This window comes from Sminthopsis crassicaudata, chromosome 5, assembly GCF_048593235.1.
Source record: "Sminthopsis crassicaudata isolate SCR6 chromosome 5, ASM4859323v1, whole genome shotgun sequence".
Classification (NCBI taxonomy): Eukaryota; Metazoa; Chordata; class Mammalia; order Dasyuromorphia; family Dasyuridae; genus Sminthopsis; species Sminthopsis crassicaudata.
In genome coordinates this window covers 110,861,276-110,877,007 of record NC_133621.1, presented here as the reverse complement: position 1 = coordinate 110,877,007, position 15,732 = coordinate 110,861,276, and the positions used below count along the sequence as shown (strand labels likewise).

Genomic DNA, 15,732 nt, shown 5'->3' with positions numbered 1-15,732 from the left:
CTGTAAAAGTTCATTAGTTTCTTCTTCCACCTCAATTACCTCTGCCCTTCTTTCCTATGGGGAACACAAGTAATCCAAGATTGAGATTAATTATAAAAATGTACTGCCTACAAAGGAGGGAGTGTCCCATCTAGGGAAATTCACCCCTTAAACCTGTCTTCAGTCAGCCATATCTGATGATAGACCTACTATATCTCTTCACTTTAGGACTGGACTCATCCAGGGTGAAATCAGGCAATTCCCTTAGTGTCCTGTGGGATCAAATGTGTATGATTGATACTCAAACATTGGTTGAATGAATGATGAATCGTAGTAAATGAATCTTAGCATGACATCTTGGATGTTTTTCCAACATATTTTGTAGAGCTTGCCTAGACTTCTTTCTTCCTTTATCCATTAAAAATAACTTGCCATTCATTCATTTAGTAGTTCATTCAACAAACATGAAATACCTACTTTGTGCAAATATCTATGTTAGGTGTTAGGAGAAAATACAAAGTTTAGATAACAGTCTATGATATCACGGAACTTATATAGTAAAATAGGGAAGAGAGTGTGTAAAACATACAAACAAGTGAAATTCAAAATCATGAAGTCTAACAGGGGAAAGTCATTGACATCAGGAATTATCAGAAATAGCTTAATGGAAGAGGCAGGGAAGTTTGTAACACTCGTGATGGCCAGCACAACCATGCACAAGGACACATAAAATAGGCTGCTTCTTTTTCCAGCAGAAAGTTGACAGGTGTATCTTCCTTTCCAAAGTCATATAAGCCACTTGTCTGAATTGGTACTTGCTATTAGAGCCTGAAATCCATAGAAAGTTATAGTTGTAAAAGACCTCAGGTATCATCTAATTCAGGATTTTTAAAAACCTTTTCTATTACATCATAGACTATTTTGACCGTCTGGTGAAATCTATGGACCCATTTTCAGAATTTTTTTTTTATTTGCTTAGCAACTGGGGTTAAGTGACTTGCCCAAGGTCACACAGGTAGGAAGTATTAAGTGTTTGAGGTCAGAATTGAACTCAGGTTCAACTGATTTCTGGACTGATCCTCTATCTACTGTGCCCCCAGAATATTTTTAAATGCATAAAATATGTAGGATTAATAAGGAAAGCAATTATATCAAAATAAAGGTGTCATTTTCTCCCATAAAGTTCACAGATTCCATTAATATATATATATATATATATATATATATATATATATATATATATATATATATATATTTGTGGGCCCCAGGTTAAGAACCCCTGATTTAATCCTATCAATCTATTTCATAGGTGATGATGCAGAAGTTCATATTAGACTTGTCTGGGACCATGCAACTATTGGGTAGCAGAGTAGAGCAGAGTGGAGACTGGAACTCAATCCTATGTGTTGCCCTTATTGTGGGACACTGCTACCTTTTATTTTACTCTCTCCTCCTTTGCAAAAACTCTAAATAAAAGCAGCAAGAATTCTTAGAACTTCTCATGCCAGCAGGGTAAAAGCATCCTTCCAGGAGAAGAAATCTGGAGGGGGGGGCAGTACGGGGGGTCAGGGCAAGAGACTACAGGAGAGACTTTATAAAAGCCGATTTTATCTTTCCTCCTGTAAATGTCTTGGGTTACATGAGCTTTCCATGAGTGACGCTGAAGACTTTTCTTAAGAAAGGTAATGTCTGGGCTAATCAATGAGGCTGGACCAATGGAAGGAGATACTGTTACCTGCTTGGACTGAGAGAATTCTTTGAGCTAGGAATAGGGCCATGGGGGTGAAAGCAGCAAGGGGCACAAGGATCCACTGAGCTTGGGTTGTTTGGGGGACACATTTTTGGCCTTGGACAAGAAAAGACTGGGAGGGAGGGAGGAGGACTGAATTATTATCATCAAGCCTCTCAGACTGCAGATTGGCTTTCCTCCATCTTTGTCCAGGCCAGGGAGAGGAGAGTCCGTTTTAGTGGCAGGCTAGAGTGATTTAAGGACAAAGCTGGTCAAGCATTCCAGCACTCACCATGTACCCATCATCTCAGCAAATGAATCGGGTTACCACTTATATAGACCATGAAGTCCCAGTGGCAAAGGCAGAGGCAAAGGGACAGATGGGGAACCTCTGCCCTACTTGGATTTTTCAGTGCTTTGTGACAACTGGGAACAAATAGCAGCAGGTAGGATTTGAGTTACATTGGTGTTTCCTGATCTTTTTTGGTTTGTAGCACATTTGTGAACTGGTTGGAATGTTTTTCTCCTAGTCTGCTTTAGCTCCTACTCTGTTTAATCAAGTCCCTAATCATGATTTCAAGCATATTACATATATAAACACACACACTCCCTAGTAATCCATCCTTCTTCCATCTTCCTCTTCATTATTTCATGGTCATTACTACTCAACATGCTTTACCTGTGATCAAAAATTGATGGAGTAGAAACAATAATGCTGTAACTTATCAAAGGCGATCTCATAATAACAATAATTTTCATGACTCATATATGTTATATTTTCACCTTTGTAAAGTATTTTCCTCAAAAAGTATTTTCTATGAGGTAAGAAATAAAAGTAGCAATAAGGGCCACTTGACAGTAATAAATCTGAGGCTTGGAAGATTTCAATGATTTGTTCATGATCATAGTTAGAATCAGGGAAGTGTCAGAAACAAGATCGCAGCCCCTTTCTTTTAACTATACCACAGTTTCCTGATAGATACTGAGCCTGGGTTGTTGATTTCCTCTGTATGGGTCACCTACAGAAATATGGATGTTTAGGATATCTGAATACTAAAAAGATACCGTACTTTAATATGAATAGTAAAGATTGACTGGGGATTGAAGGATGGAGACTGACATTATTTATTATATTATATATAAATATGTAATATATTATATAATATAAATATATTATATAATATATTACATATTTATATATAATATAAGCTCCTTCTCCTAATTGCTAGAAAAGTCATTACCTCTATTCTATCATGTTGCCCCATCTGAACCTCACCCATCAATTATGGAATGGTTAATTAAGTTGTGATATATGAATATAATAGCTTACTATTATTTTATAAGAAATGATGGATAGACTGATTTTAGAAAATCCTGGAAAAGCTTAGATGAGCTGATTCTGTGTGAAGTGAGCAGAACCAGGAGAACATTTCATACAGAAGCAACAACACTGCAGATTGAAGCATCCTATGCTTATTTTTTATTATTTTTTTGTTTTTTCATTCTCATCATTTTCCTTTCTGTTCTAATTCTTTTTTTTTACATTACTAATATGGAAATGTTTAACATACATGTGCAGCCTTTATCAGATTGTTGCTGTCTTGGGAAGGAGAGAAATTTGGAACACTAAATCCATAACACAAAAACATAAAATGAACGTTTAAAACTATCTTTACAGTTAATTAGAAAACAATAAAATACCATTAAATACCAAAAAAATATATATATATAATGCTCCATCACTAGAAATAGTGTCTGGATTTCTTTTCAGCAACAAGAAGTAAGGATAATCATGTTGGGAATGAGAAGATTGTTTAAAAAAAACCAACTAGATGAGAAAGTTTCATCAAGCTACTTTTCTCCACCTTCACTCTATAATTAGTGGACTTCATGAGAGGGTTGGACTAGGTCCCTAAGTCTAAGGGATTTAGGTCTAAGGTCTCTCCCAGCTTTAACATTCTGACTCCTTCAATCCATAACCTGACCAGGTATGTCTTTCCTAGAATTTCTTTCTGTTGAAAGATTTGGGCAGTGAACTCTTTCCTACTGAATTGTTTTCTCCAAGTGTCTTACTTACTGTGATGAATATGAAGAATTCAGAGAATCATGGGAAGATTTATATGAACAAAGGCAGAATAAAATTATCAAAATCAGGAAAACTACACTCACACACATGCACACACACTGACCTTCCTAGTTTGTTCTCAAAGTAGAGTTGGAGAAAATGCATATATAGATATATAGATATAGATACACACAGACACACAGACACAGACACAGACACAGACACAGACACACACACACACACACACACACACACACACACACACACACACACACACATATAGCATCCCCTCTGCGGAAATGAGAGACTGTGATTGTAGCTTATTGCATATACTCTTATTCTAGGTTAATGTCTTGGTTTTGTGAAGCTGGCTTTTCTTCTTTCTTTCTTTCTTTTATTTTTGTTACAAGGCATTGGCCCTAGGGGTGGATATATTGGAAAATTGAGATGACATAAAAACAAAAGATATTCATAAAAACTTTTATGAATTTGTAACTTAATACAATAATAAGAACTTAATTTGTAACTTTTTTATAGGAAAAGTAATTAAGGAATAATAGCAGAAAAATACTTAAGACATTTAATCCCGTGCCATGGTTGTATAGATGAAGAAACTGAGGTTCAGAGAGATCTTAATTCAAAGGCTCAAAACCAGTAATATCTTACATTGACAAAGTATTTTAACATTTCCACAGCAGTTTTTATATCCTCATACCAATTTATCTTCACAAAATTCTAATAAAATATGATCTATTATTCCAGATGAGGAGACTAGGACCAGGACAAGGTAGTAGCAAAACCAGGGCTAATTACTAATTCCATTCCCCTGGATAACTACCAGTTAGTCATTGGCGGGGATTATTTATAATCCTGATTGTATGGATGGGAAACTGAGTGTCCACTGGAAACCCTTCACTTACTAATAAAGAATTCTTTAAACGGGAAGATCTTGAGCTGCAGGGAAGAATACCAGACTAATCATCAAAAAACCCAGGTTGGAGTCTAGTTCAGGTAGTGATTTGCCATTATAAAGAGGATTTGAACAGAAGTTGTGTGACAACTCATTGGGAATATGGTAGTGGGGGCTCAAGAGCATTTATTTAAATATATTATTTAAGAGTAGAATGAGATGGCCTATGAACGTGAAGATTTGTTGATTCTGCGATTCTATTTTGACATCTACTAAACTGTCTGGGTCCTAATTTCTTCATTATTAAGATGGGAGTGACAACATCTCCTCTGTCAAGCATATAAGATTGTCAATTTGGATCAAATTAGACAATGTGTATAAAGTATTTTGAAAACTCTTGAAATGCCAAGATATTATTTATTCATTTTTTAATTAGAGGTGTATTTGTTTTGTTTTGTTTTGTTTTTTAATTAGCAAGCGTTTAGTCTAGTTTGGCTATCTCCATTCCCTAGGGGTAGATCTTCTCTCTGCCTTCCTAGAGCTGCCATGTCCCTGTTGCTCACAAGAGCTCAGTGTTCTCTGGGGGTGATGGGAGAACCACCTGGCAGGGATCAAAGCTGACATGGAAACCCCCTCCTGGATCCCACAGGCATCAGGTGACAGTGTGTGGACAGACTTCCTGATTGCCTATGAATGGTGGCAGGTGTGTGAGCCTGCAGCAATGTGGAGCCGAGCTTTCCTTATTCTGTAGGCTCAAAAACTCAGAAAACCTAGGTTTCTCCCAGGTTGGCCATTAGCCAGAAGACCCTTGTCCCGAGCACTGCCCACCTAGCCTCTTTATTCTCCCCTCACCCATTAGAGCTAGTGCTTTCTATCTGAGAATACTTTCCACTTACCCCGGAAATATTTCTTATGTGCATAATTGTTTGCATCTTGTCTCCATTAAGACGAGAGTTTCTTACGGGGAAGGACCACATTTTGCTCTTCTCTGCATTCCCAGTGCTCACCACAATCCCTGGCACAAGGCGAGCACTAAAAATGTGGACTGGCTTTGTGGCAGCTCCACAGCTGGGAGAAAGGCTAACTCCCTGCTTCACCTGAAATATTCTATCAGACCACTTCCTCTGTGAAACTTTCTAGGATTAGGCAGAGCTGATTTCCATTCATTACTGCCTCTTTTTTTGATGAGCACCCCAGCTGCTCCCCACTGTCCTCATCAGGCATATATTTACATACATTAACATATATTTCCACTTGCCTTTTTTTCTGGGGTACCATCATTCAGGTGTCTATTATCTGTAAGTGACACTTTAATTCCACAACGCCAGGTATGGGACCATGGGGCCATCTTCTTAATTTGTAACTTTGCCATAACTTAATGCATGGTACACAGTGGTTGCCTTTTACTTACATCAAGCCTGAATCTGCATCTTCACATTTCTCCCACATCTCCTATTTGGAGCCAATCAGATCCAGCCTGACTCACCATCTCCTCATCCCCTGTTCCATTAATAATAAGGATGATACCCTGATGATAATCATGATAAATGCACTTTTAAGATCTGCGGAGCACTGTACAAATATGATCTCACTTTATCCTCCCAAAACTCAGGGAAGTAGGCTGGATTATTACCACCTCCATTCATAGATCAGGAAACTGAGGCAAAGGGCAGTTAAATTACTTGCTCAGGATCTCACAGGTACTAAATGTCTCTTCAGTGGAGATAGAAAAGGCAAAGGAAGAGGGAAAACAGGAACAAAATTATATATACAAAGTACATATAGAGAGAGAGACAGACAGAAAGAGAGAAAAGAGAAGAAGAGAGGAGAGGAGAAAGTGAGGAAGGAGGGAAGAAAGGCAGGGATGATGAGAAGAAGAGAAGGATGAGAACTTGTGGAGGAAAGCAGGAAGCAGGATGTAGCTGACCAGTAATACTCACGTGTTATGAAGCACACACCAGCCACAATGGGGGTCTCCTGAGCCAAGACACTCACTGCAGCTTCGATACTGACTACAGGACTCAACAGGAACTCTGGTGAGCTGTGAGGACAAAAACAGAGGGATGGTTAATAATCTTGAAAGAGACCCCATGTTTCATTCTCTGAAATTTTTGGTACAACATGAATCTTTTCTCATAAAAATGGAACTTTTTGATTTTCAATTTGCTTTTCCAAAAAAAATGAGTTAAGAATATTTGCACTCCCCATGTCCTAAGATTTGTGTATGGGAAGTATGCTAAACTTTTAAGCAACATAGAAATCGGAGTTGTTATTACTATTATTAGTAGAAGTAGGAGGATTCTTTCATCCATTAGATTGTAAGCTCTTTGAAAACAATAAATTGGCATTCGTCCGTTCTTTTTTAATCTCTAGTGCTTAATATAGCTGGCACACAGTAGGAACTTTACAAATATTTGTTGACTAAGGAGTCAACATTATTAGGCTTGGAAGGGGGCTTGAGGAACTGTAGGATCCAGTTTCCTACCTTGTTGAATTGAACTGAACTCATAACACTTCTTGAATCCTGCCCCATTTTCTCTAACATGGCTGTGTCAGAGGTCAAAGGATTCTAGGTCATCCTATTTTTTAACTGTTTTTTTAAGGAACATGCTTATATTTTCTCTTCCTCTCACCTGTCCTCCAAGAATAAAAAGAAAATAAAAACAATACTTTTGTAACACATATGCATGGTCTTTAAATCCTGACATTTTTTCACAAAGCATGAATTTTCTCCAGATAATAACTCAAATATGGTCAACAAGGGTAGGAAATTTAAGGGGTACTAGCAGCACTGCCAAGTCAGCATGGATATAACTTCTTTCTTAGTCACTCTTGAAGCTCTGAAGATTTTTCAAAATTATATTTGTATTATTTGCATAAATATGCATACATATGTATATATATGCATATATATATATATTATTTTTTTCTACTTCCAAACTAGAAGAATTCATTTCTTAAACAAAGCCCTTGAACTTTCCTTTTCTCCCCTTCCTTTTGCAGTGAATACCTTACTCTCCTAGCTAATTCCTCTTCTGGGACCTTTCACCTGTGATCATCTTTCTGCTGTTCTAGAGAGATGGTTCTTTGTTCATTCATTCTGATTTTCTTTTATCTTAAAAGGTCATTTGGAGTTTATAGTTTGGAGTTGTTTTTTGGTTGTTTTTTTTTAATATAAGCCTTTCCATTCTCTACACAGCAAGTCTTTCCTTGTCACAAAAGGTTTGACAAAAGAGAAGACAAGAAAAAAAGAAAGCAAGAAAGAGTAAAAATGCTTAGGGAGGTCCGTGAAGATCTCAATCATGTCTGACAGTGTGTGAAATATTCCATTCCCATAGTCCTCCACCTCTTCAAAGAGGAGAAGATTTTAATTTCTTTTAGTAAGGAGCCCTAAACTCGTTCTCAGTGGCCTTAGCTCACTCATTTTTAGAGTACTGGGTCTAAGGGTCTCCTCCTGCAGATGAGTCAGTCTTTGCTGTCTTTCCTGTGCACTTCCCTTGGGTTAGTAGGGATTGCCTCTCTGACAGACAATTTGATACTATCTTTCACCAGGCGCTTGTTACATAAAACGTCCCACTGACTTTCTCTGTTTGAATCTCAGTCCCCAATTTCCTACAGTCTTCTAAAGATTATAGGGAAGCAGATTTTGGCTTTACCTAACGAAAAACTGCTTCAAAACCAGAGCCATCCAGATATGAAAAGAGTTACCTCAGCAGAAAGTAAGCGCCCCATCACTGGAGGTTGTTAAACTCAAGTTGGGGAACTATTTTCAAGGGATATTGTGGAGAGAATGAGAGCTGAAACTAGTTATTTTTGTACCTGGAGCTAACAGCAGTGGCTCACCTGGGAAACAGCTTTGGAAGGAGGAGGGGGAGGAAGAAGTGTCCCAGCTGGGGAAGGGGAGACAGTGACTCCCCGATGAATCCTCCACCACTATCACGGCAGGTCTAGGATGGGAAGGGGAGGAAGTGCCTTAGGACGGGATTTTTACCAGCCAATTTCTCACCATGACCCTCTCCCCTTGTTATAGCTAAGGTTCATGCTTCGTGATAGGGGTCAGGGTTTTAAGACTTTGGATTACCAGAGAACCCTAACCTATGGCCCAGACATGACAGAGCAAATAGGATAGGGCTCAGGAAGTGTTGTCAATCCAATTCAATTAAACAAAGATTTACCTAGGATTCAGCTATTGTTAACCCCATGACACAGAGTCATCATTGATCAACCCTGTGATGTGGTTTAGTCTGAGACCTGGAGCAGCATAGAGCACAGCCCAATGCACAGGACTTTCCTTGGGGATACGTCCGACACAGGGGAACAAAAACATAGACAGACAGGGAAAATCAGGCGAGTAACAAGGCTCTCCAAAGCTGCGCTGCTCTGCCCCAACGAGGTCTCATCTGTCGTTCTCAATTTCTCTCCCTCCAAAACATACAACTCTATCACTATAGCATAATAAGCCAGGTTAAAGACAGACCCCGAGGCCTGGACACGGTCCCTACTTTTGTCCAGTACAGCGAAAAGGCCTCTGACTTTAGAACCAGGCATCGGGATTCAGGTTGACCTCTACCTGTGGGACTTGGGACAGGTCGCAAAGTTCCTGGACTTTGAGTTTCCTCATCTACAAAAAGACAAAGTCACCTCAGCTGACTCTAATCCGTGATCCTGTGATCTATAGCTTAGAAACAACTTCAGAATGGGACAGAAGCTGATGTCATCATTAGGGCTACTGACCATAGCTGCTGCTTCCCTGCCCTGACCCCAATGTGCTCATTACAACAGACAACCTTCCAGCTCTGGGATTTAAGGGTATTTTTAGCATTCTCATCCTAGAATCTAATCCATATCCAATTTTTAACAGATTTTTTTTATATTTCTTTGTTTTGTTGATCAATTCTGAAGGACAAGGCTCTTCTCAACAATGAGATTCAGACCAGTCCCAATGCTCTTGTGATGATGAGAGCCCTCTACATCCAGAGAGAGGATTGTGGGAATTGAATGTGGGTCCCAACATAACATTTTCACTTTTTGTTGTTGTTTTATTTTCTCTCTCATTTTTCTTCCTTTTTGATCAGATTTTTCTTGTACAGCAAAATAATTGTATAAATATGTATACCTATATTTGATTTACGTAATTTTTGCCATGTTTAACATACATTGGGTTACTTGCCATCTGTGGAAAGGGTGAGGGGAAGGGAGGAAAAAATTGGAACATAAGGTTTTACAAGGGCCAATGTTGAAAAATTACCCTTGCAAGTGTTTTGAAAATAAAAACCTTTAATAAAATGATATTTCTTTGTTTTTTGCTTTTCTTGGTATTTCATGACCCTCTATGTTTATGTCTTTAAAAAAAAAGTTGTTGAGTTGTTTCAGTCATGCCCAACTTTTCATGACCCCATTTGAGGTTTTCTTGGAAAAGACACCGCCATGATTTGCCATTTCTTCTTATTTTCTTCAGTTCATTTAAAGATGAGGAAATGGAAGCAACAGAATTAAGTGACTTGTTCTGAGTTATATAGCTAATAAATGTCTGAGGACAGATTTGAACTCATTTTCTTTTGACTCCAGGCCTAGCACTCTATCCATGGGGTCACCTAGCTATCCTTTAAAAAAGAAGTTCTTTTCCATGTCTTTGGTATATCTTTGTTTTTTAGAATCTCTTTCAAATCCCTAAATCATTCTTTTTTTCTCTTCTTTTATTTTAGTGTTCCTATTGCTTTTTGCACCTGTTTTCTCTCCAAAACATGTACTGAGAATTCTCACCAGTCAATCCTCCACTTTTCTGCCCCTTGCCATCATTATAGAATTGCGCAGTGTTAGATTGGCTCTCTGTCTATCTCCTCCTGGTACACCATTTGATACTTGAAATATTCCCTTCTTTTTTCCTTGTGTTATTGCCCCTTCTCAGCAGGCACTGTGATGGAGCTGAGGCTGTGTATCATTAGTCATTTTTTTCTTTCTAATTTTGATTTGCATCTTAAGATTGAAAGCATGGTATAATGGGAAGGAGTCTGGATTTATATGGTAGATTGGAAATAATGGTGGAATTTGATTCAGACTAGGGCTCTTGTCCCTTAATACTTCTATGACCCACACAAGATATTTCACCTTTCTGGACCTTAGTTTCCTCATTTGTAAAATGATAAAGTAGGATTAGATGGCCTTTAGGATTCTTTTAACACTCTAGGCAGCTAGGCAGTACAATGGATAAAGCACTAGGCTTGAGTTCAAACCTAGCCTCAGACCCTTACTAGCTGGATGATCTTGGATTAGTCAAGTTTGCCATTTGCTATTTGCTTCAGTTTCTGCAACTATAAAATGGAGACAGTAATAGTATCCATCTCCTTGGATCATTGGATCAAAACAGATCATATCTGTAAAGCACTGATTCTAAAATGCCTCATACACAGTAGGCATTTAATAAATCATTGTTTTCTACCTTCCTACAATTCTATAACCTTGAGTAAATTACAGGGTAAGAAACAGACTGAGACCTGTTTAATCTGTCAAATGATAGGGTTTTTCTAGCTAACCAACAGAAACTCTAAATCTAATGTTGTTTTTAATAGTATTTTTAAAATTATGTTTAAAGACAATTTTAACATTCATTTTTTTTAAAAATTTGAGTTCCAAAAATCCTTCCCTCTTTCCTTTCCCCTTCTCTAAGATGGTAATAAATTTGACATGTTATTTATGCGCAATCATGTAAAACATTTTCATATTAGTCATGCTGTGAAAGAAGAAATACATCAAAAGAAAAAGAACACAAAAAACTGAAAATAGTATGCATCTTAAATCTAAAGTTCCTCTAAATCCAAATCCTATGATCCTATGAATTAAAAAGACCTAGATTTAGGTTTGACTGTGAGCTCTGCCACTTAATAGTTTTATAACCGTGGGTGAGATACTTAATTCCCCTGGACCTCAGTTTCATCATCCTTAAAATGGAGGTAATAATCCTTTTAATGCCCACCTCACAAGGCTGCTGTAAGGAAACATCTTTGTAAAGTATAAAACCTCATGATGCAGAGTCATCACTAATCAACGCTTGGCTATGGTTTGGGGTTGAGACTTTCAATGAGAGCTTTTCCAACATGTGGATGATCCCACCAAACTGATTATAGGGGATGACCGGGGTCACCTTTGCCAAACTTCCCTAATCATTTCTACTTCTTCCCTCATTCAGAGTATGAAGATGCTGTATACATTAGTATTGCATCAGGGACACTGGACTAGGAATCAGATCACCCTAATTTATGATTTTGTTTTTGCAACTCATTTGCAATGATATTCTGGGAACTTAGTTTCCTCACGTATAAAAATGATGGTGGTAGATCAGACAATCTAACAGCTTATTTTCAGCTCAAATTCTTCATACAATAGATAAACTCTCCATGTTCCCAATGATCTTGAAGAAAAATAATGATTTGTCTCAAAAAAGTCTTTTTTTTTTCTTTTTTTATATGTAATACTGGTGGATAGTACTATAATAGGCATTCTGTTTTTCTTTCCCTTCCTCTTTTCTGGAAGGGAGGAAACAGCTGAATCTCACCTAGATCACGCCTGTTTCCACCTTGCCTCTTATTTTCTCTTGCACATCTGGGATCATTGACAACTTACTCATTGGCATTCTGAGACTTGTGATTCAGAAGAATAAGCACTCCCTCAAAGTTCTGAGAATGATCCGGACATTTATTGTCTTTGAGCTGGAAGGAAGCCTTGAGATATACCTATTCCTTTACAGAGTAGCCCTCAATGGGGCCTGGGATTTTCCCTGAAAATATTCCTAGAATGGCCTTATCTTTGCTGTCTATAACAATATTTTTAGTTTATGAACTATCTCCAGGGGACATTTCTCTCTGCCTCTCAGAGGAATTATCCTCCATGTGGTGAGATATCTCTATCCATAGTGGAGCTATTTTAGACTCTCTCCCTAAAGTCATGCTACTATTTGAGTTGGGGAAGCTTGCTTTCCATGGACATCTAGGTATAAATCAATCAATAAGCATTTATTAAGGACCTACTATGTAGCAGGCACTGTGCTAAGCACTCTCCTAAGAGCTGGAGAAAGGATTTCTGGCCTCTAGAGTATGTACTCAGTACAATCAATACAAGTTTCTGCCAAGAAACATCATTTATATAAGTGAGACGCAAAATGTATTTTCATATATGAACCTCAATTGTTGTGTTGAATCATCACTTCCATTTATTGATTCCAGAAACTTGTGACATGACCCTTGGCCCTAAGATGAAGGAGTATGAACCAATTTCCAGGTAATATCCCCTACCTGAATTTCTTCATCTATCTGTGAATAGTCAACTGAGTCTTATAATTTACATATCATCTCCTTACTGAATTCTCTTGCTCTTATTCCCAAAAATACTTTTATAGTCCCCCAACTCTCTTACTCTTATCTTTAAGAATGCCATTTCTCTCACTCTTCCTTCTCCTTCTCTCCTCCTCTCTCTCTGTCTCTCTCTGTTTCTCTTTCTCCAACTCCTCTTTCTCTGTGTCTCTGTGCATCTCTCTCTCCTATATAAACATGTGTGTATGCCTAAATAGTCCATTATGAGTACTAACATATAAAAGTTTTAATTTTTTTAATTAACAGGAATCACTTTTCTCTCCATCTCAAACATCCCATTCCCCCCACCTCCAATCCGTTAAATACAAAACCAAATTCCTTGTAACAAATATATATGGTTAAGGAAAACAAACTCCCTCATCGACTGTGTTCAAAAGCATATTTCATTCTGTGCTCTGAATCTATCCCTTCTCTTTCAGGAGGTGGATAGTGTGCTAAATCATCAGTCCTCTGGAATTATGGATGGTCATTAAGTTAATCATAGTTCTTACAGTGTTCAAATTTATTTTTCTTTACGGTATCATAAATGAAAATATTTTTCAATTACCACAATCATATTTTCACAATGCCTATATTTATCTAGTCACCGAGGAACAATACCTTAACTGATCAAACAATTTGATCAATTCCAACAATGGAAATTAAAAACTATAATATTAGTATCAGTCAGTTATGAGCAGATTGAGTCTATTATAAAAAAGGCATGGATCAGAATAAGATGTCTACAATGCTATTAAAAATAAATATTTGAGGAATTCTAGCAGTCAAGCTTTCATAATTTCAAGTCTCAAGAACAACTAGAGAAGGCAGACAGACTTTTGTGCCTACACCAGAGGGCAATGTGGGTAGGGAGAGTCAGGAGGGCAGATTAGAAGCAGCAACCTGTCAAACTTTCCCAACATTCCTATCTGAACAACTTTACAATAACACCTCACCTAAAATTTGGGGAGACAAAAATGTCAGAGGCACAATTTTGCAGCCTTAGACAACTCAGAAGGTGCTTTGGAGGCAGCCATGACAGCAGCAGTAGCAATTTCGGGAGTTCTCAGCCCAAAAACAGTAAATGGGTTGAATAGTTGATCAGAAAGGTATGTCAGGGACCCTTTGTTGGCCTTGGGTATAGCTGCTGCTGACTGGCAACTTTCTTGCTCACATGCAGGTCTGGGTCACAGTTCCATGATGAAGAGGGTTTGTGGTCAGTCATAAGGGAGCAGGGGCCTGCTCAAAGTTCTAAGAAAGAGAAAAGTGCTAGAATTTGAGGCTGCAGGGTCCTTCCTGGGGAAAGATCATACCAAAGACTAGGCGAGCAGTGACCACGGTTCTCCCTAGATCACACCACCTTGGAAGTTCCAAAAACTTGAAAATGTCTGAAAACAGAAGCTCAAAAAGGCTTGAAGCCTGGGGAAGTGCTTTCCCACCATGAGGAAAGCAAAGCACAACTTTAACTTAACTTTCAAAGACAAAACATAGGCTGGAAAAATAAGTATATAACAACAACAACAATAAAGAATTTGACAATAAAAAACTTATATTGTGGTAGAGAAGACCAAGACACAAGCTCAGAAGAAGATAATGTGAAAACTCAGAGTCAAAACCTCAAAGAAAAATGATAATTGGCTGCAAACTTAACAAGAATTCCTAAAAGAGTTAAAGAAAGATGAGTAATAAAGGAAAAAATGGAAAAGAAAATAAGTGATGCAAGAAAATTTTTGAATAACTTGATAAAAGAGGTACAAAAATGCTGGAAAAAATAAATTTTTAAACAGAATTATCCTGATAGTAAAATAGGCACAAACAATTCACTGAAGAAAAGAACTCCTTAGAATGCATATTGGCCAAATGGAAAAAGAGCTACAAAGGCTCACTGAATAGAATAATTCCTTAACAAGCAGAATTTGGAAGCTAATGACTCATATAACACATAAAGAAACAATAAAAGAGAGTCAAAAGGATTTTCAGAAAAGAAGAAAATGTGAAGTACTTCATAGGAAAACAACTGATCTGGAAAGTAAATTGAGGAGACATATCTTAAGAATTATTGAACTACCTGAAATCAATGATCAAAAATGAACATAGACATCATATTTCAAGAAATTGTCAAGAGAAAACTGCCCTTATATCTTAGATTCAGAAGACAAAATAGAAATTGAAAGAGTTACTGGTCATCTTCCAAAAGAAATCTCAAAGCAAAATCTTCCAAGAAAATTATAGCCCAATTCCAGAGCTCCCGTGCGAAGGAGAAAATATTCAACATTATAAAATCACAGTTAGGATCACACAGGATTCAGCAGCTTCCATGTTTTGGAGCAAAGGGCTTAGAATATTATATTTCAGAAGACAGAGGAGGTAGGGTGATAACTGAGAATACCTACTCATCAAAATTGAGTATAATCTTTCAGGGGAAAATAGATATTTAATGAAATAGAAGGCTTTTAACCATGAGCAATAATGCAAGAAATTATGTTTAAAATGAAACAAAACAATTAATTTTTGCATTTTTGCAGCACAAGAGATGTCTTAGGTGATGACACTCAATTTGTAATTCTGCTGAAGAAGGCTATATTCCTTTCCACTTTCTTCTTTCTGGAAGAGGAGGAGAGGTTTTGATGAATCATTGAGGTCTTGCCTTTTCCTTTTTTACTTAATTTGGAGATATAATTAACCATACTGCGTTACAACAGCT

The 15,732-nt window shown here is 37.6% G+C and overlaps 1 protein-coding gene across 1 annotated transcript in view; it reads right to left on the bottom strand.

Annotated features, from left to right (window-relative positions):
- PLXNA4 (plexin A4) overlaps positions 1 to 15,732 on the bottom strand; it is a 627,987-nt gene that overhangs the window by 150,290 nt on the left and 461,965 nt on the right. Inside the window, exon 5 of the mRNA XM_074269561.1 lies at positions 6,624 to 6,724. Coding sequence (XP_074125662.1) covers positions 6,624 to 6,724 — 101 coding nt within the window. The remainder of the gene's footprint in view (positions 1 to 6,623; positions 6,725 to 15,732) is intronic.